The following is a 23573-nucleotide window of genomic DNA, read 5'->3' as shown; positions in this document are numbered from 1 at the left end:
TCTTATCATTACTAAAATTATCTAGTTGAAACTAAACCAATTAAAATGATATAAGCATCATTCTTCATTAATTCCAGGCAACTTTATTTTAGATTAATTATAGTTAAAATGTGCATTCTAAGCTTTAATTTAAAGTTCAAATATAGTTAAAAAGTAGATTTCGTCCTTGTCAAGGAATTATTTTAAAAAGAATGGAAAAAATCCTGTCAACATGGTTTACTTGAAGTTCCAAACAAAAATCTTAGTGAGGCCTTTTCTTTCTATTAATTAGTCATTTCCTGAGTTCAGAACAGATTTGACTCTTAGCCCAAGAAAACAGACTACAGTGCAGTCTTTTTGGCTATGAGTCTCCAGATATAAATTCAATTATTGTCTAATTGTCCAAAATGATGTGTTTCCAGTTAAATGCAATATTGGCTCCATGAGTTAACATTTCAACTGGTGGATTAACCATCTGCCACCTTTTCTCCTCTTTCATCTCTTTGCAGAAACACATGGCTAGAGATGGTACCTAATAAAATAGAAAATTCAAAATGTGCATGAGAAGGGATACAATAATTTGAAGAAAAACAAAAAGAAGCTTTATATATGGCAACATCATAAGACATGGTATTCAGCCGGTTTGGACCAGTTCACCCAAACTAGTAGTGGAAATCACATGGGCCCACCCCCTCACCCCGGAGCTATGCCATCCTATTTAACTATGTTTTTGAGACTAGGCACATGTGCAGAAGATGTGTGCATAAGCAAAGCGCATATGCGGGTGGACGGGCATATGCACAGAAGGTGTACGCATGTGTGAAGCTTGTGTGCACGCCCGGGGTGAACCGGTAGTGGGAAAAAAAGTGAAACCCACCACTGAACATCATAATACGATCAAGTAGTTTTCATTATTTTTCCATTTGAGTTAAGGATTAGGCACTTGAGACTTTTTAAGGACCTCTGGAAGGAGGAGAGAAACTATAACCTTGCTTCTTGCCCAATAGTTAGAAAGAAGATTGAAAACAAGAAATTCAGAGTCCTCTGAGGTCTACACATGGATCATCAATGTGAAAATGCAGCATCTGAGTGACTTGAGCCCATTACTCTCTTTCAGCACAATTCACCTTACAAGATTGTTGTTGTGGGGAAAATAGGAGAAGGAAGGAATATTAGGTAAGTTTTTCAACCTTGAGTTATTTATAAAAAAAACAAAGGAAGATTAAAAACAAGTAAATAAATTTGAAAAACACGAACCAGGAACCTATGTCAGCAATATAAGGCAGGTCTGATCTTATACACTGGTCTCCTTGGTTTATTTTCATATGTAGCACTGTATTAAAGATGCTGCTAGCCAGCTTATTTTATTTCTATCCCCTTAACAAAAAGGGACTGCTTTACTTCAGAAATTGCCAAGTGTAATGCCTGATATTTCCTAAAAGGTAAGATAAGACATCACAAGAAAAGCTGTATCTGAAATCCTTGAAATTTCTTGCAGGATGGGTAGGTACCCCAGTCTAGTGCAAAGCAGTTGTTCATATTTTGAAAAATAAACAGATACACTGAAGTTCTCTTAGCCCTGGTTAAGGCACCAAGTTAGAAAGCAAGAGATCATTAATTCAAGTCCTGCCTTAGCCATAAAAGGCAGCTGGGTGACCTTGGGCTAGTCATTCTCTCTCAGCCCAACCCATCTAACAGGGCTGTTGTGGAGGAGAAGGAACGTGTGTTGAATATGTGTCTTGCCCCCCACCCCACATTGAGTTATTTTTAAAAATAATAAAGTTGGGATAGAAATAAATATGAACCTCTAGACTCCACAGGTATTAAGACTAGGAATGATGCAAACTCGAATAGTTCAAAACCTTTGAATGGTGCCTAGTTGGTGAAGTCAGAATAATAGATATAAAATGTTAAATTATAAAGAACCAAGAAAAGGCAAAACTAAATAAGGCAGTTATAATGGCAATGTACAATGTCTTACCCTTTGAACAAACTTAGCAAATTCGCTGCTCTCCCTGGCAGGCAAACCCAGTAATGGCCGAGGGAGGGAATCCAGAGATGAGCAATGAGCAATAATCAGAATGGTGCCTATAGACAGAAATGAGATATCTTGAAGTGTCGTATTAAGGTACTGGATATGAACTCTCCTAGACATTTTTTCTCCAATCGGTGGTGTAGAAAAATATTGGGTGTCTTGGCTAGACAATTTTGAAGTCCCTAATTCTAATACATTTACACCATTTTGGCAACCAAGGGTCATATTTATTTTTCAACAGCTGGAGGTTTAAATAGTGTAGTATCAGCCCCACCCAGCAGACTGGACTAGGGAATCAACTTGAGGAAGGAGAAACTACTTTTATTCAGCTTGGCTGTAAAAGCAGAATCTTGTAAGTCTGATTGTGTTGCACCTCATCCCTTTCTTATACTCTAGTGCAGGGCTGTCAAACTCACGGTCCACGGGTGCATCACATGCTGGGCACGCCCATGTCCAGTTTAGCGAGGGGGGAAAAAGCAATACATCACATGACACCGCCATGATGATGTGAGTTTGACACCCCTGCTCTAGTGAATCAGGGTGAATGAAGTCTGCCTGGCCTACCTTTGAATGTTATCTTATTCTAGACCTTAAACATGCTCCAGCCGCCCTGTCCAAAGGCAATGGCTTAATGGGGCTTGTGAAAACTTGGAGGATTTTAACTCCATTCTTTCTTGTTCTTGTTTTCTTTCTTCATAGATATAGATATGTCAAGCTTATCATTCCAGCATTTCTTTCATTTTCTCCTATTAAAACTAGGAGGAAAACACACTGCTGTCATTGACATAAACCAAATCTCAGTGGTGCCCAAAATTGAGCCACAGGAAATCAGAGATAGTTGCCTGCCCCAACAGAAGAGAATTTTCTATAGCAAAGGCTTGGTTTCATTTTAATCACTGACTGAAGAATAATGAAGCTTTACCTTTTGATGAACAAGTATCAGAAATCTGTTTTATACTTGAAGAGCATCTGTTAATATAGTCTTCATAGCTTTCAGACGGTATCAAAGAAGAAGAAGGAAAGTGACATCTGTTAAAAACAATTATGTTAATAATTTAAGTGTAGTTGAAGTCTCACATTATTATTATGTTTTTTCTTGCTTGAAAGTTCTTAATCTGATTCAGAAGGATATTGTTCAGGTCTTTTGCCTGGATTGTTTATACCGTACAAATATATCTTTATATCTTCCTTCTTATATTGTTACTCAAATGCTCCAACTATACTTTTTGTGCTCAGAAACCTGAATCTCAAAAAATATGTGCACTTTCTTCATATATAAGGCTACTCTTTGTCCTCTTTTATCCAATCTATTCTTTTGATTAGTTATATACTTCATTCCTTACTTTTCATTCATGGGTTTGATAACTATTAAATCATATGTGCTGTCCTGCATTAAGATTCCCAGTTATTCCTGATATAACTTGACATGTTCCTTATTATTCTTTACATGCTCATTATTGGGTGCCTCCACACTTTGCATATGCCTCCCAGTTCCATTCCAAGTATTTGATGTCATACTATTTTCAGAACTTTCTTCTCCCATCCCCAATAATTCAGTTTAAAATCCTTTAGATTGTTTTGCAAATCACCTTCCAAATACATTTTTTCTCTTCTTGTGAGGTGTAGTCCATCTCTTTTGAACCTCAACTGCCATCTCAGAAAGGATCTAAACCATTCTAATTGGCATCTTCTGACAATCCATTTGTTCAGTTTTAATATTTTCCAGGAAGGAAGCAAGTTCCCTTTTATGGATTATCGTGCCAACCTTTCTGAGCAGGGAGTCTCTGATTATTGCCATCCATTACTCCCTATTTCGGGTTTATGGCAGGAATCCTTCCCTTTTCAAGCTTATATTTTCAGTCCCTCAGGTCTGTGGCAGCTGCTCTTCATCCATGCATCCATAACGTCATCAACAGGGAAGTCCTTAAAATTATTCTGAACCTCCAAAGTGTAAAAGCCCTTCCTGACAGCTTTGAACCTTTCTGTCATATTCCTCCATTTCTTTTACTTTCTCTATTTTCCTGGAGATGTCTTGGTGTTCTTGTCTGTATAGAAGTGCTTCCTGTCTAGTCCAAGATTTCTCCATCTTCCTTGATAAGCTAGGAGGTGAACACTGTTAGCCTCTTCACCTTATCTCCAGAGTAACAATCAGCCAAACCTTACAACACATATAGTTCTTTTCTTCAGGAAGGTTACAAAAACATTTTCCTCCATCTCTAAGTTCCTGTGATGAACAACAAGAAAACAGATTCCTCCCCCTTGATCTCCCTTGCCGAATAGCTATTGAGCAAAAGCACAACCAGCATGTAAACAATTAACACACAGTTTCGTTCTACCAAACATTGTAATACTTAAAAATTGCATATTTATAGATATATTGGGGGGGTGTTGAATATGTGACTGCTATGTGATTTAATATGTAGTTGTTTCAAAGAAACAATGTGAAACCTTCCATTATTGGTTGCAATCATGATAAATATTTATTCACTGATCTGCATATGCTTTGCAAGAAATATCCAATTGGTACATTAAAAAAAATACAAAGGAAATACAAGTATAATTTTAATGTCATGTATAAATTTGGCATTGAATTTTCAATGCTAATGACAAATTTCAAGAGAAGGTAATATCATTTTCAACTGTATCCTGTCTATTTCACACCCCTTATATAATTTCAGAAGATCTAAAGATTATTGCAGAAAACATTTCAGGTGGTATCATTGTTAAAATATGATTTTGACCAAAATAAAAGCAAAATGATGCTGCTAACAACCTTGCTGAGGAACATAATTCATTGCAGAAGTTGTCTTTCCGTTGCAATGCACGCTTAAACCAACAAAACCTCAAGTCACTTCTGTCACCTAAGCATTTTTCACAATTTCAGCATCAATATAAGAGATATTTCAAAATCTGAACTGTACTTTGCTGCAATCAGTCAACGGCTAACATTACTTCCTGTTCTGTTTGTGGGTTTGTAAATGTTAAAAAACTGTTCTGAACCACAGAACTAAGTTGCTATGGAAAATATGGAAACAGTATGGCTAGTAGTTGTAGAAAGCAAATAATTTCTGGCTGTCCATATCAACATATATGACAATGAGTTATTATTTACCTTAAAGTGTCTTAAAAATAGAAGTTGTGTGATTTTCAACTTAAAAAAATCTTGTTGCATTTGTTCAGGGTGACTCTTGGTTTTACTCCCAAAGTTGCTTATTAATTGGGTTTTTTTTAAAAAAAAAATCCTCACAGAGACTACCCAAAATAGTATAATAGTTTTGTATGCCCCAATGAGAATCATTGGCACATGCCATTTTCAAATTGAACTTTGATTTATGAATAATGCCATTCATTCCCTTGCACAAAGCAATTGCTTGCTTATCCAAATCATTGGCACTGCTGCTTCACCAGGAAGGCATTGCATTGGCTATTAGAATAAAAACTGTATGCATAGGAGTAGCATATATAAGCTCCAGAATCTAAGATTTCGAGAGTTCAGATCAAATGCATTTTTCACATGGCATCTGTTTCTAGCTATAACCAGTGCAATGCTTTAAAGAAACATGTACCGGTAAGTAAGATATAAGGCCAATTGCCTTCTTGTTTTAACAGTTTACCCCTAATCCTCAGTTGCATAGAAACTAGGGATAATTCTGTCGTTACCTTCTGTACTTCAATATGCAATCAGCAAAACTAGGCTGGACTCAGCTTCTAATCAATGTTGTAACTATGACTGGTCAGGACATAAAACCAGTAAAATCCACTAAGGCGTGTCCCAGTTACTGACCATGACTGGCAGCTGACCAGAAGATTAGCAGGGCATCATTGTTCTAGAGGGTGGTGAGGATAAGCCAAGAGATTGCATTTAAAATTAAATGTAAGATTTAGCTATTTGGATTTGTAACTCACCATAAGTAAAGTGACCCCACCCTGATTGGTTTTATTTGACAAGACTTCCATAACTTTGGGTGGGTAATTTCCATTTAGTTACTCCCCATTACATTGACATAGTCAGCATATGAGAAACATATTTGAATGGCAACACCTACTTGTATGTGGTATCTATGCTGTAACCAAGCTCATTCAGTTCTTCTTCTGTCGTAAAAGAGGGAGCAGTTGTGCTTGCCTCCCATTTAGTCCATTCAAACAGTCCAGGTTCTATCCGAATTTTAGCTTTCTGTTCTATCCGAAGCCCTGTAATTGGAAAACATTTAAAAAAATAAGGAAGACCACTGTTCAGATCTGATTCCTTCATTCAATAAATATCTAGACTTCTTTAGCTTCTAAATTAAAATTAAAAACAAAAAACAAAGTAAACAGATAACATCTAAGAAGGAAAGAAAATCATAGATGAGTATGAGACTTAAAAGGTGTAGACTTGACCTAAAATGGATTTTCTCTGAAGCAATAGAAGATAAAGCAAGACGGTTTTGAAAGTTCCCTTTTACTCAGAAGGGCAGGGAAAATTAGAAATAACTAGTTAAAAAGGATATACTTCTGTCCCCTTCCCCTCCCCCAATAAAAGGAAAAAGGGGAAAGGGAGAGGACAGTTTAAAGGCATTACAATGATTAATTGTAATCATTGTAATTGTAATTAATTCATACAATTATAATGATTAGGAGGAGAAATGTTGAAATGATGTATCTAGAATGCTCTTTTATAAGCTGCTTTTATTGGCAGCCATATTATTGAAAAAGTAATGTGAATTTCTTGTCCAAACCAGAGGAATAATTTCCTTGAATTCCAATCCTTTGAATCCCAATATTAATACCTTTGGAGATGGTTGGGATTGTGGTACTTAAATCACGTAGGAAAAAAGAAAGTTATCTTGTAGTAACAGGAACAGAAAATTGGTAGAACAGTAAACTTTCTACTCAATAAACAACTGTTCATATTGGAAAGCCTTACCTTCTATTAGATGATAAGCAGTTTGAATACAGTATAATGCTGGAGAAGAGTATACACAGCCAACAAACACTTCTTTTTCTAGCAAGGCTTCTCCTATTAGTAGAAAATATTAATTTTTCTTTTTTCCAAACAAAAAGGGAATGGGCGCAAATCAATACATTTTCATGAATATCAGTTGAATTTTTTTCAAACAATCCAACTGGAAACATTTGAGTTCTGTACAGTTTTAATGTGGTCTCTTAGTGGATTCCATCCTCTCCTTATATACACACACCTTCATTCCCACAAGCACCCACCCACAACCCCTTTCAAAATGAAAAGAAGCTATTAGAGTCTTCATGATAATTTGACTTTAATAAGTAGATAGATCATTAAAATGTTATACAGTGTAAAAAGGATTATTAATTCATACTTATATCTATGGAATATTGATTGATTGATTGATTTATGAGCTTGATATAAAATCATGATACCTTTACATTGTTTCTAAGGATGCTCCTAATGCTGTTCAGGCATTATTCTCCCATAGCTAACTAAATATAGTATTAAAATACATTTTCCCAAAATATAATGACTTTTATGACCCAGACTTTTCGCTAAAACTTAATGTCAGGTGCATCCAGTTTAAAGAGGCTTATAATTATGATGTACGTGTTTAAAAAATAAATTTGAATGTAAATTTGTATGGATGTTATATCAAAAAAAGCCAAATAAGAATTTCTTTTAAAACTCCTCATTTTTCTTCCTCAGTTGCAGACTAATATACTAAAAATCTTACCAGTCAGTCTAGATTGAAATGTGCCACAGCATGATAAAGGAGGATCATATTTATAGCGTTTAATATAATCATCTTGATTTGGTAAACTGGAGGGGAAATTGAGGTCTCGTCGATAATATTTTCCTGAAACAAGATGACATTAACCTTATTTAATTTAATTTTGTTAACTACCCAGCTGATCTTAACATGCTGCTCTGGCTAGTAAGATTATTGCTTAGTTTTTCTTCAGAATTATCATCCCAATCTTTTCTCCAAATGTAAACTATCATGAAAATCTCCTGGTGAATGGATGTTTTATTTATTTACATGAAAACCATTTTAAATTTCCAGTACATTTGGGAACAGATGTAATACAAAATAGATGAGTCATTGTTCTTTTGTTCATTTCTCCTCACATAATCCATCGCTTTAGATCACCACCTCCAATATCGGATCTCTAAAACTTTACTTACCATCTGGTCCAAAACATTGCTGTACCCAAGATTTCCCAAACACCTGGTCTACTCTTTCTCCATGACAAATTACCAACATGTCTCTCTGGGTTGTGGTTTGTGTTGACAGCTGAAAGAAATTATTTTATAACTCTGCTTATTGAAATTATGAAAGATTAGTAGTTCAGATGAACAAAAGTGAATTCATATAGCAACTAAATTGATGAGATCTGATCAGCCTTTTTCAGCCTTCACAACTTTGCTGGTTGGGGAATTTTGGGAGTTGAAATTCACACATCTTAAAGTTATCAAGGTTGAGGAATGCTGCATTTGACTGTATTATCATTTTATATTTATGCAGCGAACTTGTGAAACTCAGAACAATGTGAATAATGTAGCATGTTTCATGTAGAAAAAAACATTTGCTTGAATAAAGTCTATCAATAATAGCTTTCTGTCTCAAGAAAAAAAATGTTGCTATGAGAAACTCATGAGTAGGATGTGATGTTTGGTTGTAGCTTCTATGAAGGGGCATCTACAGCAGGCTACAAAGGAGAGCAAGTGAAGAAGTCAGCCTCATGGCATTGCAATATTTGATTACAAAGGGCAACTATCCTTTGCAACAGATCTTCTGCAGATACACTGAAGATTTAGGTAATATGTTACATAGTTATTGAATATTTAAACATTCATTCACTATAATTAAACTGTTAAGAATACAGTGTAGACTATCTTTTCCAAAATGCTGTCCCCAAAAAATATTAGATTACAGTATCCATCATTTTCAAACAAAGTACTATGCTATGTGGAAATGATGAGAATTAAAGGCAAATGCCTCTGAGAAAGCGCCAGGTTGAACTTAGTCAATTAAGATACTTTCTGAAAAATGATAAAGGAACATATAAAACTAAAACCATAAATATTTCTGTTGGGTATTTATATCAGAAAAATATAATAAAGAGACTATGTATTTAATATTACATGTATTAACAGCAACTAGAATTGTATTTGTACAACATTGGAAAAGTGTGGAGATCCCTACAGAAGAGAAGATAATAAAAAGATACTACAATGTACCAAAATTGTTAGATTAACACTTGAAATTAAAGGGAAGGAAGACATGGAATATTTTGAAGTATGGAATTCATTTTATCAATGGTTAACTAACAGAAACAGAACTGAAAACATTTAAAATTATTAGAGAAGGACTAATTTTACTATGAGGGCTTATTGTAATATGTTTATTATTAATATGAATTAGTATTAATAATCAATAAGTATTAATATTATGATGAGAAAACACTGTTATTATATGACCACTACTAAAGAACATTATTACTATCATGATGTTTATTGCTCAAACTAATTATAACCAGACAACACACTGTTCATATAGATGTGGAAATTGTTGCTCTTTCTTTATCTAGCAAAAAAAAAAAAAAAACAACAAAAAAAAAACCTTTCTCAGAAGAATAGCAGGAAGAATTTACTTATGTGGATGCTGTAGATAGAATAAAATCTTTAGGGTAACTTTTTTAAAAGTTGGTTGACTTCTGAAAATAGATGTCATTGCCCTTTGGCAATTTTGATAATGTTACTCTTTCATAAGTATAATCTTTATTGTCATTGTACTTAAATACAATGAAATTGGTTTCATCTAGAAATCCTGAACTAAAATTTGATAACTGGATAAATGTTTTCTGTATCTAAATGTTTAATACCTAACTTGTCTTCCCCTTCATTCTTACACATATTCCATAGATCAAGATCCCTGAATTTCAGTTACCTGATGAGCAAGCATTTTGGCTACATTCCTTGGCACTGGACTTGGAATCTTTGTTTTAAAGCATGTTTTGATTTGGTTCTTAGGATGTTGGCCTGCATCTGCAGAGAAAATATATTCTCTGAAACATAAATAGCAAAGAACAAAACAGAAAACAGTGAGAACATTTGGAATCTCATATATCTTTGGACTGAATGTAAGATAACACATCTCAGAAGAGCAATTTCCCTCATAAATGGAACACAGTGTTCTTACCAAGAAACCTGCGTCTACACAAAACTGTCTCCTGTGACTAAAGTGGGAAGTAGGAATTCTAGTACTCTCCAGATAATTACAATGCTCATAACTCAGTATATAGTAAATAATGAGAGTTGTATCTGAAATATATTTGTGTTGGCAATAAGGAAATAAAAAGAAGGAGAATTATGGGCTCAATGTGCTAATCAGTGAAACTAAACCATTTAGTAACAAATGAGCAATACTCCATTTTCTTAGCATTCCTTACTAGTATAATTAAATCTGCATTTTGTGCAGAGTAAATGGCATATTTCCCCTTCAGAGCACATCTATCTATTTTTGATGCTTTCTAGCATCTACATAAAAAAATGCCTCCATAGCTATTTTAAGCAAAAACCATTAAAAAAAACCATCCTTAGCTGTCCAAGATACAGAAACAGTTGTAAGATTATCTCTCAATGTAATGGCTGTGACAATATATTCATTTTCATTCTGATTTTATGAGTCTGCCTTGCAATGCTAAAATAACAGATAGAAAGCTGAGACTCAATTCCATTCATTGGCTGGGTTACTCATATTCCTTGAAGTGGAATGAGGTATATCTTTTGGCTGTTATATGATTTCATGTTAAATTGCATTTAGATAGGGATAGCACTAGTAAAGATCTCTCTCTCCTCTCTCTCTCTCATATACAAGCATACACAAATAAGTACACAAAGCTCTTAATTTACAATGGGGAAGCTTTATGAGCTGATCACCAGGTTAATCACTTGTGTTGCTGCAAGTGAGGCCCTGTCCAGTGGTGGGTTTCAATTTTTTTTACTACCTATTCTGTGGGGGTGGCCTGTTTTGTGGGCATGGCTTAGCAGTCATGTGACCAGGTAAGCGTGGCCAACTTGTAAAATGTGGTGAAACTCATTTAACAACGCTCCTGCTTAGCAACCAAAATTTTGGGCTCAATTGTGATCATAAGTTTCCTTCCTTCCTTCCTTCCTTCCTTCCTTCCTTCCTTCCTTCCTTCCTTCCTTCCTTCCTTCCTTCCTTCCTTGTATCCCTCTCTCCCTCTTTCTTTCTTTCTTTCTTTCTTTCTTTCCTTTCTCTTCCTCTTTCTTCCTTCCTTCCTTCTTTCTTTCCTTCCTTCTTTCTTGTGTCTCTCCCCCACTTTTTCTTTCTTCCTTCCTTCCTCCCTCCCTCCCTCCTTTCTTTCTTGTGTCTCTCTCTCCAACTTTCTTTCTTTCTCTTTCCTTCCTTCCTTCCTTCTTTCTTTCTCTTTCTCTCTTTGTTTCTCTCTTTTCTCTCTCTCTCTTCCTTTCTTTCTCTTTCTTTCTCTTTCTCTCTGCCCCCCCTCTCACACACACATCACTTCCGGTTGGTGAAAATTTTTGTTTTGCCAATTGGGAGGCTGGCAAATGAACCTTACTATCCATTTAAAACTAACCGTATCACCCTAGCACATTTAACTAGAGTGAGTGGGGTGGGGGTGATTTTCATGGGGCAGAAGGGGGACTTAGCACTTGGCACAGAAGGATTTGCTCCCGAGATGCCCCTGTCTTCCTATTTATAGCCATAGGCATTGAAAGTCTGAAAATTCTACCATGTTTTCATAAGGCAAAGCAACTCCACGAATTGTATTGGGGAATTGGGCCAATGGGCAGCGATGACTGGAAAGGAGAGACGTTTCGCTTTGGGGGCTCCTGCTTTGCTTGTCTCCCGGGAGGGCTTAGGTGGCGGCTCCTGGGGAGTGAAGCCATCATGGCCATTGTCTCCCCTGAGCTGCCCGCCAAGTCTCTGAAGCACCTGTCGCTTGCAGCAGCAGGAGGAAGGGCAGCATAAAGCAGTGTCACCTTAAACCAAAACCTCTGAGTTTTGAGAAAGAAAGCCGTGTTGGAACCTGCCAAGCATGGTTTTCTTTCCCAGTTATTCAGAGACTTTGTTTTAAGGTGGCGCTCCTTTACACCGCCCCTCCTCTTCCTCCTGCACTAGATTTCTTTTCTTCCAGAATGGCAGGGGGGAAAAAACCAACCTCACCTCTGAGCTCCAACACTCTGCCAGAAGGCTAGGGGTGGGGGAGATGGGGTCCTACTTGCCTGTGGGGATTATTGGATCTTAAATGGCTCATGCAAGTACAGTAGGTGTGTCGTTTCTCCCTCCCTCCCTCCCTCCTTCTCTCTCTCTCTCTCTCTCTCTCTCTCACACACACACACACACACACACACACACACAAACACACACACATGCACACACATACCATTTCTCTCATGTGTGCCACTGACAGCTCTCAAAGAGAAGGAAGTGTAAGGACTCATGCCTTGGGAAGGGGTTGGATTAGATTACCTCCATGTTCCCTTGCATTCCGCTATGTTCTCTGTCCCATTTAGTCACAAACAGCCCCATTCACTTGGAAGTTGGTCACAAACTCCACTCATCCCACATGCGCCCTGGTCCTACCTGAGGAGGTGGGCTGTGGGGCGGGGCAAGGGAGCAGTATGTGGCTCCGCATCTCTCAATCTTCTTCCCTGCCTCAGAGCTGTGCATCCAGCACAACTAACTGCCCTGCCTTTCTTGGGGCTTTGCCTTTCTCTAGCAAGTGCCTTTCTCTTGGGGCTATGCTGGGGGTGGCTGTTGTGTGCTCTGGAGCTGTGGGCAAAGGAGCGGCCAGTGCTCGGGGCAGCTGAGATTGGTGGGACTTGGCTCCCCCCCGCACCCCAAGTCTGGGTGCCAAAACTTTGGTCCTGCCCCCACAGGCTTTGGACACCAAAGGCACTGGGTGAGGTTGTGCAGATGCCTGCCACCTTGCTTGGCTCCCACAATGGAGGACAAGAGAGAAGCAGCGGCCAGAACAAGGTCCAGTGTGGTCCCCAGCCCTTCCACAGAGGATCCTGGGACAGGGACCCTCCTTTGGCCCCGCTGTTTCTGGGGGGTGCAGAGCCCTGGGGAGCCTGGCAGGGCGGGCTTCCTCCAACCACCGGGTTCTCTGCTCCTGTTCCTTCCTTGGCTGTTGGAAGAAGCCCACAAGTGCTTCCTTCTCTTTGACAGCCACCTGGTTTCCAATGGGGTGCAGAGAAATCCATGCGTTAGAGGGAAGAGAAGGCTGAGCATCTGCTAGAGACTGCCTTTCCTCCCTCTCTAATGCATAGATTTCTCTGTTGGAAACCAGGTGGCTGTCAAAGAGAAGGAAGTGCGCATGGGCTTCTTCCAACAGCCAAGGAAGGAATAGGTCAGGAGTGGAGGATTCAGCTGTTGGAAGAAGCCTGCATGGCACATGCTTCCTTCTCTTTGGAAACCAGGTGGCTGTCAAAGAGAAGGTAAGTGTGCACCGCACGGGCTTCTTCCAACAGCCAAATCCTCTGCTCTGGCAAAGGAAGTGTGTGGGTGAGGCAAGCATGGTGTGGACAGGTGGGGTGAGAGAGAGAGAGTGGTGATTGGGTGGGTGGGGGGAGTGAGTGGGGGAGCAAGCCAGGGGCTGGACCGTACCAATAAGAGGCCTCCAGGGGGCCCGGTATGCAAACAAATGCCCAATTTCCGCTACCGGTATGTGCATACTGGGGCGTACCGGTCAGAATCCACCTCTGGTCCTGTCTCTAAAATGATGAGTTAAGACATTTTCAACCAATTAATACTAACCTGTGTTTAACCCAGGTATCTGACTCATTGGCTTTTTCTGTGTAATTTTCAGGGAGAAATCCCCGGCATCCAGTTTGGTGAGATATACCAATTGTCCATCCATCACATATTTCATGTTGCTGTGACCGATCAACATATATAAGATCCCCTGAATTCAACATTAATTCATCAATATTTTGAGGCTTGTACTGGAATAAGACCCTTAAAACCTTAATAGAAGCCAGTAAAAAAAGTCAGTATTAAATTGAAAAATATTTTGTCAAATCCAAGAAAAGTTACATTTGCATATTTGCATCCATTAACCTGATTCATAATGTTGACATGCAATTATAACCATAACCTTACATCATTAAGCATGTCCTTCACTTGGTTAAGAATATTTCCAAAATTCACTTCAGAATTAAATCCCATTGATTTCAATAGAATTTATTTAACAAAAAGGAGATGGGATTTGACTGCTGGAAAATCAGCTATATTTTATCAATAGTAGGAGAAAACATAGGGTGGACAAGGTGATGCTCTTGAACTTTCAAGAATGTGATAATCTGATGGTGTGAAATGTTATCATAGAAGGAACAGTTGTCTTCTGCAACACAATTATCAATGCCAGCCAAAATAGTTGCTCAGTAATACATAGTTATTATGGTTAAATCAAAGCCTTTTCAGATCTCTCTGATTTTGCACTGTAGTTATTTTTATGTATATGATTCAAATTTTAATTCAGTAAGAAATTCCTCAATAAATAAATTGACAAGTATAATGTTTTTATTCATTTGGATTCCTTTAATCTACTTTTCACATTTGTATGGTGAATGGTGATCATGTTTTGTTCATATTTATGCAGAAATATTGAAAATTTAAAAGATTTCACAAACTTTTAAGCACTGCTCAAACAGATTTTAATTTTAAGAGATTTAACAAACAGAGCATGCAAGTGTGATGGAAAAATTACTTTAGTTTATATTTTAGTGAAAGCTTATCAAATATGTATTTTGTGAAGTAAAACTCAGTTCTACTGTAAGTTCAACATATTCAAAATTGTATGATGCAGTATTCCCATCAAAACTATGCATAAATTGTGTACAAGATTCATATATTAATGAAACAGTGGAAAATGGCATTCAAGAATATTGATTTGAATAATTCTTTAACAGGTTCAGAGCAGTTATTCATACATATATGAGTATGAACATTAATATATCTTTCTGAGTGCCATTCTAAACATCTATAAAAAGATACAAAAATGGGTGAACTTAGAAACAGAGCAAGCCTGAAGTGGATGGATTCCAGGTAGCACTTACTTGATAATGGACGAAGCGCATATCCCTGGAATAGAGAGCTGCCACCCACTGGCAACTTTGCTTAGGGTTGATTGATTTAGCCAGTTGTTCCAATGTCTTTTGGTGATGAGGATAAAATTTGTGGGCTAAAGTGAGGTGGAGTTGCTTTATTGAAGGCTTCACACAGCAATCTGCAGACAAAACATAACCAAACTGTACCTACAAGGCTGTATCAGGTATTACTGTATTATTCTCAGACTTGCATTTGAAAAAGTGTTGCAGCATTGAACGGATGCACAGAGAAATCATTTGACCAATGCTTCAGAAAATACCCCCCTTGCTTTCAGTGGTATACATAGATCCCTGTATTCTTAGAAGTTAAATACATACAGGCAAGTATTAGAACATATTCTAATACTCCCAAAGCTACATGGAAGGGGCTGCTATATAGAAGGAGAATGTAAAGGACAGCTCCCCCTCTCACAAACCTGCTTCTCTGCTTGTACCGGTAGACATCATGACCTCTGGATTATTGTTACCTGCTAAGACTGTGGCCTCTGCAGCAAAAGCAGCAGCAAATGATTTGATGACATTTTCAGGGCCATCACTAAGAAAGAAGCCAATGTAGGTGCTGGAAGAATGTAGTGACAGGGAAATCATCACAGGAAAACTGCTGGAAAATTGGCTACCGGCTTTTTCTAGTGCTTGATATAAGCCATCAACTTTTTGGTCTTCACACTGGGGAAAAAAAATCTTGAGTTAGAGTTACAGATTAAAGAGCTGAGTTAACTGTTGAGTGTAGTATACAGTGATATATAAAACTAAAACCTTTAAAGTAAAGATGACATGGATATGATGAATTATAACAACTGAAATAAGTATAGGTCATTTCATCCAGCTACTGGCTTAATTTCTGAAATCCAAGATACTTTCATGCCACCACAAGTCTCCTGACCATTTTCTTGCTGGCAGTTGCTCAGTTCTTCTCATGAACAAATTGGAACTCTTCCAGCGGGACACCAAGGTTGTATAAAAACCAGCATCCTGTCAGCATTCCATTCTATTCTACTCTATCCTACTTTCTCTGTTTCTCTTGCAGCATTTCTTCTTGCAGCAAGAGAAAAAAGCCACTCACTTGAAAAAGCACAGGGAAATAATGTCAGTGGTGTCTTGCAGGGGCTGTGGGGAGTTACTCAGCAGAAAATATTAAGGAGGCAAAAATGCTTGTCTACTAAATCACCTGCCCAACATCTCCAGGGCTAACACTGCACAATAAACTTCATAGTATTTCCTCCTGTACCACAGATGAGAATGAAGTTACTGAGCTCAGCTATGGAAAAGCATCACTGATGTAAGAATAGCAAGTGTGACACAAATCCCAGAGTAGCACACATGCAGAGTGAAATTATCTCTGACCTTAATCTTTAGCTTAACCCAAATAGTGCCTTAAGCTTTACACAGCTAGGTAAGATTGCAACAACAAGAGATACCAGAATGTTATTTAAGTCATTGTCATCTCACACAGAAAAGTAACTTACTGTGAAGAAGTCAGAAAGGGTAATGTGTGGAAAATTTTCATGGGCTTTGTTTTTTCCACACTGGCATTTGCTTTCTCTCCAAAACTCCAGCAGAATGTCATTCAAGGGGCCCGTTGGACATAAATAGAGGGCATATTCCTGAGGGATAGGATCTTCTAAAGAAGGATCATTGCAATGAGAATGCAACCTGCAATTAAAAAGCAGAATGGCTTCCCTTCTGAGAATGGATAAGGTCAAAAATTAGGCAACTTTTTCTTGCATTTTAGAATACTTTAAAAGGAGAAAACAGCTGTTTTAAGCCTTGTAGATCCTGAAAGCACCCACTCCACTCCTTAAAAACTGGCTAATTTTCTCAGAATGTATGCTACTCCCACCTATTTTAAAGTATGGCCCTTCACATGTTGCCTAAAGCGTCCGAAATTACCCATAGAAATGTAGAATGGGAAAAGCAGTAACAATACTAATTTTTTTTTAATTCAGGACAAGTTGTGCTGAAGCTTTTCAGACAGATGATTATCTGATGACCTCCACTGAAGGGAAACAAACCACTTTGTAAGTCAATTTCACTAGTTGATAATTTATTGTCTTGTTTATGGAGATACTCTATCATCCAGGTCATGGTTGTCCCAAAGGTACTTTTTCAAAGGTGGTTTTTTTATTGTCATGAAAATCCTCCTAGAGCCTAATTTAAATCTATCATAGGTTCTGTTCCTGCCTTATGGAGCAATAGAGAAAAGCCAACTCGCTCCTCTGCATGGCAACCATTTAGACTTCTGCTGTCATATCTTAGTCTTCTCCTCAGTAAAACAGATATGCCCATCTCCTCCATTGTTCCTCATAGGAATTGGTTTCCAGGTCTCTTATTAACTGAATAGCCCTTGTCTTTATTTGTGCCAATTGATCAATGTTCCTTCAAACTATGATACCAAAACTAAACACATCTCCAGAATAGAAATGTTAAAACTACAATTCTTGTTACAAAAAATTCCATTGAAATTATTCTAGTTTAAAAGCACGCTAGGTTCATCCTTCTCAAGATTAAATAACAGCTAAGCCTACAATAAGATCTTTGGAATAGATTTTCCTAAATAAGCCCCAATTTCAGAAGCATATTTTGGTTGTATGCTGCTCACAATCATTTAACTTGAGATAGGTCCTATAAATATTATGAAATAAATAATAAATACATATTTGTTCCCAGAACTGTAAATGTTACAATTTTTACACATTTAATAATCACATTTTTAAAGAATCTGATCGTGTCAGTTTCTGATAGTTCTGATGACAAAGCAGTCTTTCTCCACTGCCAAGTTAAATAGTTGTCCACCCGTCCATGAGTCACTAGAAAATAGTGCTAGCATATTGTTTGATTTTTCCTTGGCAGTTTCCCACCCCACCTCTTGTTTCTATTCTGAATGGCCGTGCCCATTTTTGAGCGCCTTTTGTTTAATTGTCTGGTGTTGACCTCTGTTATTTCTGAGGGATTCCAAGCTAGTGGGAAACAGTTACCAATCCCAATAATACTGGAGTGGGACAGGAGGGAGTTTGGGGAGATGATAAATTTAGACAGGTGGCATGATTCCCCTTTCCTGCTTTACCCTGCAGAGCAAAGCCAGAGAAGATGAGATTGCATCTTAATTTAGGAAGCTCACCTAACAGCTATTAGATTTGCTGAAACAACAGATTTTGAAACAATGTCCATTCAAAACCATAGTAGCTGACTTGCCAAAGACTGCGGTTTTGAAATATCACATTAGATATGGTCATGTTGGCTGCTTTTGAAAGAGATACATTTTTCTCTTTTTTTCACACATTTTGAAGTAGATACTGTTCTTTCAAATCCATGTACTTCCTCACCTTTTTTAAATGGGGAGGAGAAAAATGACAACAGAGAAGATTGCCAAGAAAGTGAAAAGAAAATTTATGTTCACATCACCTTGAAGTGGCCAATAGAAACTGAATAACCCCCTTTGGATCACTCGACTGAGCCGTATCAACATCATGGGCAGTGAAACATGTCATTTCGAAATTGTTAGTGGTTACTGTCAATTTTGGAGGGGAAACAATACAGGAACAACTAAGAATGACTTAAGATTGCCTCAAGCTTGGGCCAAGGATGAGAAGAAAATTCTCAAGGACCAAAAGAGCAAAGAGATAGGCCGGGAATTTCATACCTTGATTAGATATTAGTGGGAAAGGCTCCAAGATAGGTAGGCCGAGTGTTGAAAAACACTGTACTCCTTGCATATAGTCATGACACCAACATACTCTGAGAATCTCTTTATCAGCCATATTTCCCTGAGGCAACTTTAATGAATATCAAGATCCAAAGCTCTTCTTCCATATCATTTTTGAATTATTTGCAATTCTATTCCCTAGATCAATGTTTGTCAACCTTGGCTACTTTAAGATATGTGGACTTCAACGTCAGAATTCCCTAGCCAGCATAGAATAGCTGGCTGGGGAATTCTGGGTGTTGAAGTCCCCAGGTCTTAAGTGACCATGGTTGAGAAATACTGATCTAGATAACATAAATGAAAATCAGGGCTCTTCACAATAGAGTTATTGAATCAGAAAAAAACATTCAAAATAAATTTCTCTGCAGCAACATGCCATAGGACTTTATTTAAAACTTTTAAAAAGTTGTCCATTTTATATCAAATTCTGAGCAGCTCCCAATCAGTAATTAAAATCACACCCAAACTTACCACTGTATTGCTGCTTCTGCTGTCTTTTGTCCAGTAGCTGCCAAAGCCTTTAATCTAAAGAAAAACAATATATTCATTTTGAGCAAAAAATGTGATAGATAATGTTTAAACAATGTCACTAAAGATTTGGCTTTGCCATATGTATAGCTATTGCCCTAGTGGTTAAAACCCCAGGCTAGTAATCAGGAGATCAAGAGTTCTAATCCCTTCCTAGTTAGGTATGAAAGCTGACTGGGGGATATTGTGCTAAAACCCTATATAGGTAGTCCTCAACTTATAACAGTTCACTTAGTGACCATTCAAAGTTACAACAGTATGACTTAGGACCACTTTTCACCCTTATGACATTGCAGCATCCCCATGGTCATGTGATTTATATTCGCACGCTTGACACCTGACTCACATTAATGACAGTAGGAGTGTGGTGGGGTCACATGATCCCCTTTGTGACCTTCTGACAAGTAAAGTCGATGGGAAAGCCAGACTCACTTAACAACCGTGTTGTTAATTAACAACTGCAATGATTCAGTTAACAAATGTGACAAGAAAAGTCGTAAAATGGGGGCAAAACTCACTTAACAAATTTCCCGCTCAGCAACATACATGTGGGGAAAATAGGAGGAGGGAGATTAGGAAGATTGTTTACTGCCTTGGATTATTTATAAAAATAATAAAGGCAGGTTAAAAAAAAGAAAAATCACTAAGTTCAACCCCTGGTGCTAAAAATATTCTTGTACATGCAAGCATTTCAGTAAGGCATTACCTTTTTCTATCTTTTCAACTGACCTGGTATAAGGATGGAAATTGTTAGCTATAACAAAGTTAATGTGCATATAATTGTCTGTGAATCAGCAGCAATTCTCCAGTTCAGGTCCTCTAGGTTTAAAGATGGTTTTTACACATGATAGTAACCACCATTTGGATATTTCCTCTTATAATCATCAGCATGCAAGAATTACAGAATACATGAATTTTAGAAAACTGTGCCCTGATTAATTGGAGAATTAGATTACCTCTTCTTAAGAAATAATGAATAAAGCAATCCTATCTGTGATTTAGCCTTAGATAAAACTTAATACAGGTAGTCCTTGACTTACAATAGTTCATTTAATGACTCTTCTAAGTTACAATGGCACTAAAAAGTGACTTATGACAATTTTTCACATTTATGACCATTGCAGCATCTCCATGGGCACATGATCATACACTATATTGCCAAAAGTATTCGCTCAACCATCCACATAATCAGACTCAGTTGTAAGTGAATACTTTTGGCAATATCATGTAATTCAGATGCTTGGCAACAGACTCACATTTATGATGGTTGCAGGGCCCTAGGGTCAGCAACATGCCCCCATGGTCGGCAACAACTAGTGGAGTAAAATCCTCAGGGACTCCTTTGCCTTTTACTTTTTATCAAAAATAAGCTATTATTAGTTTAGATTCACTCCTTAGCTGATATAGATTAGCAGCTCATTTGTTGGTGTGACTGGGAGAGAGAAGGATGCTCTGGATCCATCAGTATTCTTAGTATGTCCTTTGATATGTCTCTTTAGCCCTTGTTTGATGTTGGGCCCAATGTCAGAATGAACCTGCTTTAGAGGCTTTCATGCAGCTGAGTTTATCTCTCTGAAGTTGGAGCTCTCTCCGCACCTTCAGAAGAGAAAAACCAAAGAAGCTTTTATTCCTTAGGTACCTTTCCAGGAATATTAAGGTTGTGGCCCACATCAGTTGTCATTCAAATACTGCAGCCCCGTTGAATTGTATTTATTTAGAATCACAGTGTATCCTGCCATTCTACTTCAAAAAGCTGAAGGTGACTAGCAGCAACTGTATTAATAAGCAAGCTGTTATATCCTATACAAAAATAATCACAGAAACCCAACAATTAAACACATATTGATTTTTAAAGAAACAATGGACATAGTCAATGGACAAACAAATGTTAGAAGCTAATTTAAATTGTAGTTAACTATAAGCTAACTAAACATGCTAAATAATATCTCCCTGCCAGGGAAAATAATCAGGAAATGTTTTTGTCGTCCCACTCAGAAAAGATATGAGTCTATGAGGTTCTTAGTATATTTAAGTGAATGAGAAATGTAAATACCCCCCCCCCCAAGCCTGCTCCTAAACCTTTGTATTGAAATTATTCCTAAAATGTTATTTGCATTGTAAGAAATAATTCATCAGAGCAAACTCATTTGAAAGCAGCCGGCAAAAATTATTCATATGTTGCATTCTTTAAATGCCTAGTATGCTACATAGCAATGTAAAAGCTAGCACTTTTGGATTTAAATGATAGAAATTGGCTATCCAAGAACAAAAGGAAATTGTTCAAAGCACCCCTAGAATTCTAAAATGAGAATGCTGGAAGGGACATTGTATAATAGCTCATTAACTTAGTTGCCTGTTTGTTGCAGGAAAATTCAAAGCACCCCAAACAAGTGGTTGCCCAGTTTTTACCTGTGAGGACTCTTAAAAGACTCTAAGAGTCTTCACAAAATGACACATTCAATAATTCATTTGCTTACAATCATAGAGTTTTAATAACTTCCAGAATTTTGTCTCCTTTAAGAATTTAACTTCAATAAATCCCAAACAATTTCCAGTTTTAATATTGTATTTGCTTTGCTTTGGTTCAGATATACTTTAGATGATTATATTGTGATTGAATTTAACGACACTGTCAAATAATCTCCAGAAGATTGACCTGAAAAATGTAGGCATATCCAAGAACTGAATTTGCTTTGTTCTCAAAGGAGATGCTATGCTACAAATGAATCATTGATGACTCCATGTAGTTTTTTAAATTGTTTATTTATTTATTAAATGTATATACCTCATTTGAACTTTGGTGCTGCTGTAAATTATTGCATATATACCATCGAAAACCAGGGCAACCAGCAGAGAGATGCTGAACTGTATAAAACCAGACAAATCACTAGAAGTCAAAATCACAAGACTACGTCTGATTTACTTTGACGATGATATGTGTGCAAATTCATTGCAGAAATCAGTGATGCTAGGAAGGGTTAATAGAGCAAAAGATCTCGCTGTCCCAATACCATCAAAGCTGTACCAAGATGAACATCCAACAAGAAAGAAAGCTGTGCTGGACAGCATGGAGAGCACTTGCATTTAAAATTGCCAAGAGTCGGACACGACTGAATGGTTAAAACAATAATATATCACCCATCTCATGATTGAGTAATTCTGGGTGGCTTACAGCACAATAAAAACAAAAATATATAAACATTAAAATATTGAGAAACATTAACATGTTAAAATGAACAGGAATTGGGTAAACTGGGAACCAATACATAAACAGGGTGGGGTTGAGATGTTCTTCTCATAAGCTCTTTCCATGAGCTCTTCTAAACATAAAAGGGTGGATTTCTGTGACAGTGTGAGAATAACTGTACTTACGCTACATGTACAGAGAAACCAGTGGCCAAGAGAGGCTCCAGTAAGGAATTGGTACTTCTGTTTTTTCTCTTGTTTAAGACCTTTGAATAGAGCTGAGTCTCAGCTGCCGCCATCTCTTCCTTTCCTTCTGTAAATGTGTGTATAGAGAAAGAGAGGCAGAGTCTGCTAAGATAAAATCAAAACCTCAAAACCTCCTTCAGTCTTTTTGACACAAGCTTATATCCTGTTTTTACAGAATGCTGCGGTTCTTACAATTATTACAGTAAGCAGACTACAAAGAGGAGGAAAAGGAAAGCAGATTTTTAATATACATGCCATATAGCAGCAGATTCAACATGACTTATATTGCCTTTGAGATAGTCTTGGGTCCTGGAGACAGCCTGGATTAGTATCTGCATGTTCCTTGGCAAGATTTTGGAATGGCTTGCCATTGCCTCCTTCCTAGGGCTGAAAGAGAGTGACTTGTCTAAAGACACTCTCTTGTGCCTAAGACAAAATTAGAGGATGTGGTTGGTGGTATCTTTGGTGTCTGCACCCAACTGGCTCTCTTTTAGCAGGAATTACCAATGAATTAGCCACATTCCATATTGCTGCAAGTCAGTGTTTCCTAGTTTGTAATTCTTTATATTGAACTCAATGGCAATCCAGTTCTGACAATTCTTGGAAAATAGACAATTGATGTACTCATCAAAGCTAATGACAAGACTTCCTAGTAAAATTAGAATTAAGTCAATAATCTTTAAAGAAAAAAATAACTTCATCCAAAACATTATATCCCCTTTCCAAAGTACGTAAGTGTTGTGTATCTTGAGTCATAATCTTATCTGCATTGTTGTTGTTGTTTT

The 23573-nt window shown here is 37.4% G+C and overlaps 1 protein-coding gene across 1 annotated transcript; it reads right to left on the bottom strand.

Annotated features, from left to right (window-relative positions):
- Nucleotides 1-114: 114 nt before the first annotated feature.
- UBASH3A (ubiquitin associated and SH3 domain containing A) lies at nucleotides 115-23043 on the bottom strand. The gene is made up of 14 exons (XM_014072784.2): nucleotides 22729-23043; nucleotides 19300-19353; nucleotides 16592-16778; nucleotides 15593-15791; nucleotides 15075-15244; nucleotides 13774-13982; nucleotides 9916-10033; nucleotides 8151-8259; nucleotides 7699-7821; nucleotides 6921-7013; nucleotides 6061-6205; nucleotides 2937-3043; nucleotides 1961-2067; nucleotides 115-511 (listed from the first exon to the last, which is right to left on the bottom strand). The coding sequence occupies exons 1-14, from the start codon at nucleotides 22839-22841 to the stop codon at nucleotides 374-376; spliced, it is 1872 nt and encodes a 623-aa protein (XP_013928259.2). The 5' UTR covers nucleotides 22842-23043; the 3' UTR covers nucleotides 115-373.
- Nucleotides 23044-23573: the final 530 nt, after the last annotated feature.

This window comes from Thamnophis sirtalis, unplaced genomic scaffold, assembly GCF_051295495.1.
Source record: "Thamnophis sirtalis isolate CommonGarterSnake01/CBP01778 unplaced genomic scaffold, rThaSir2_p1.2 scaffold_8, whole genome shotgun sequence".
NCBI classification, from domain to species: domain Eukaryota; kingdom Metazoa; phylum Chordata; class Lepidosauria; order Squamata; family Natricidae; genus Thamnophis; species Thamnophis sirtalis.
This window is presented reverse-complemented; position numbering and strand designations above follow the sequence as displayed.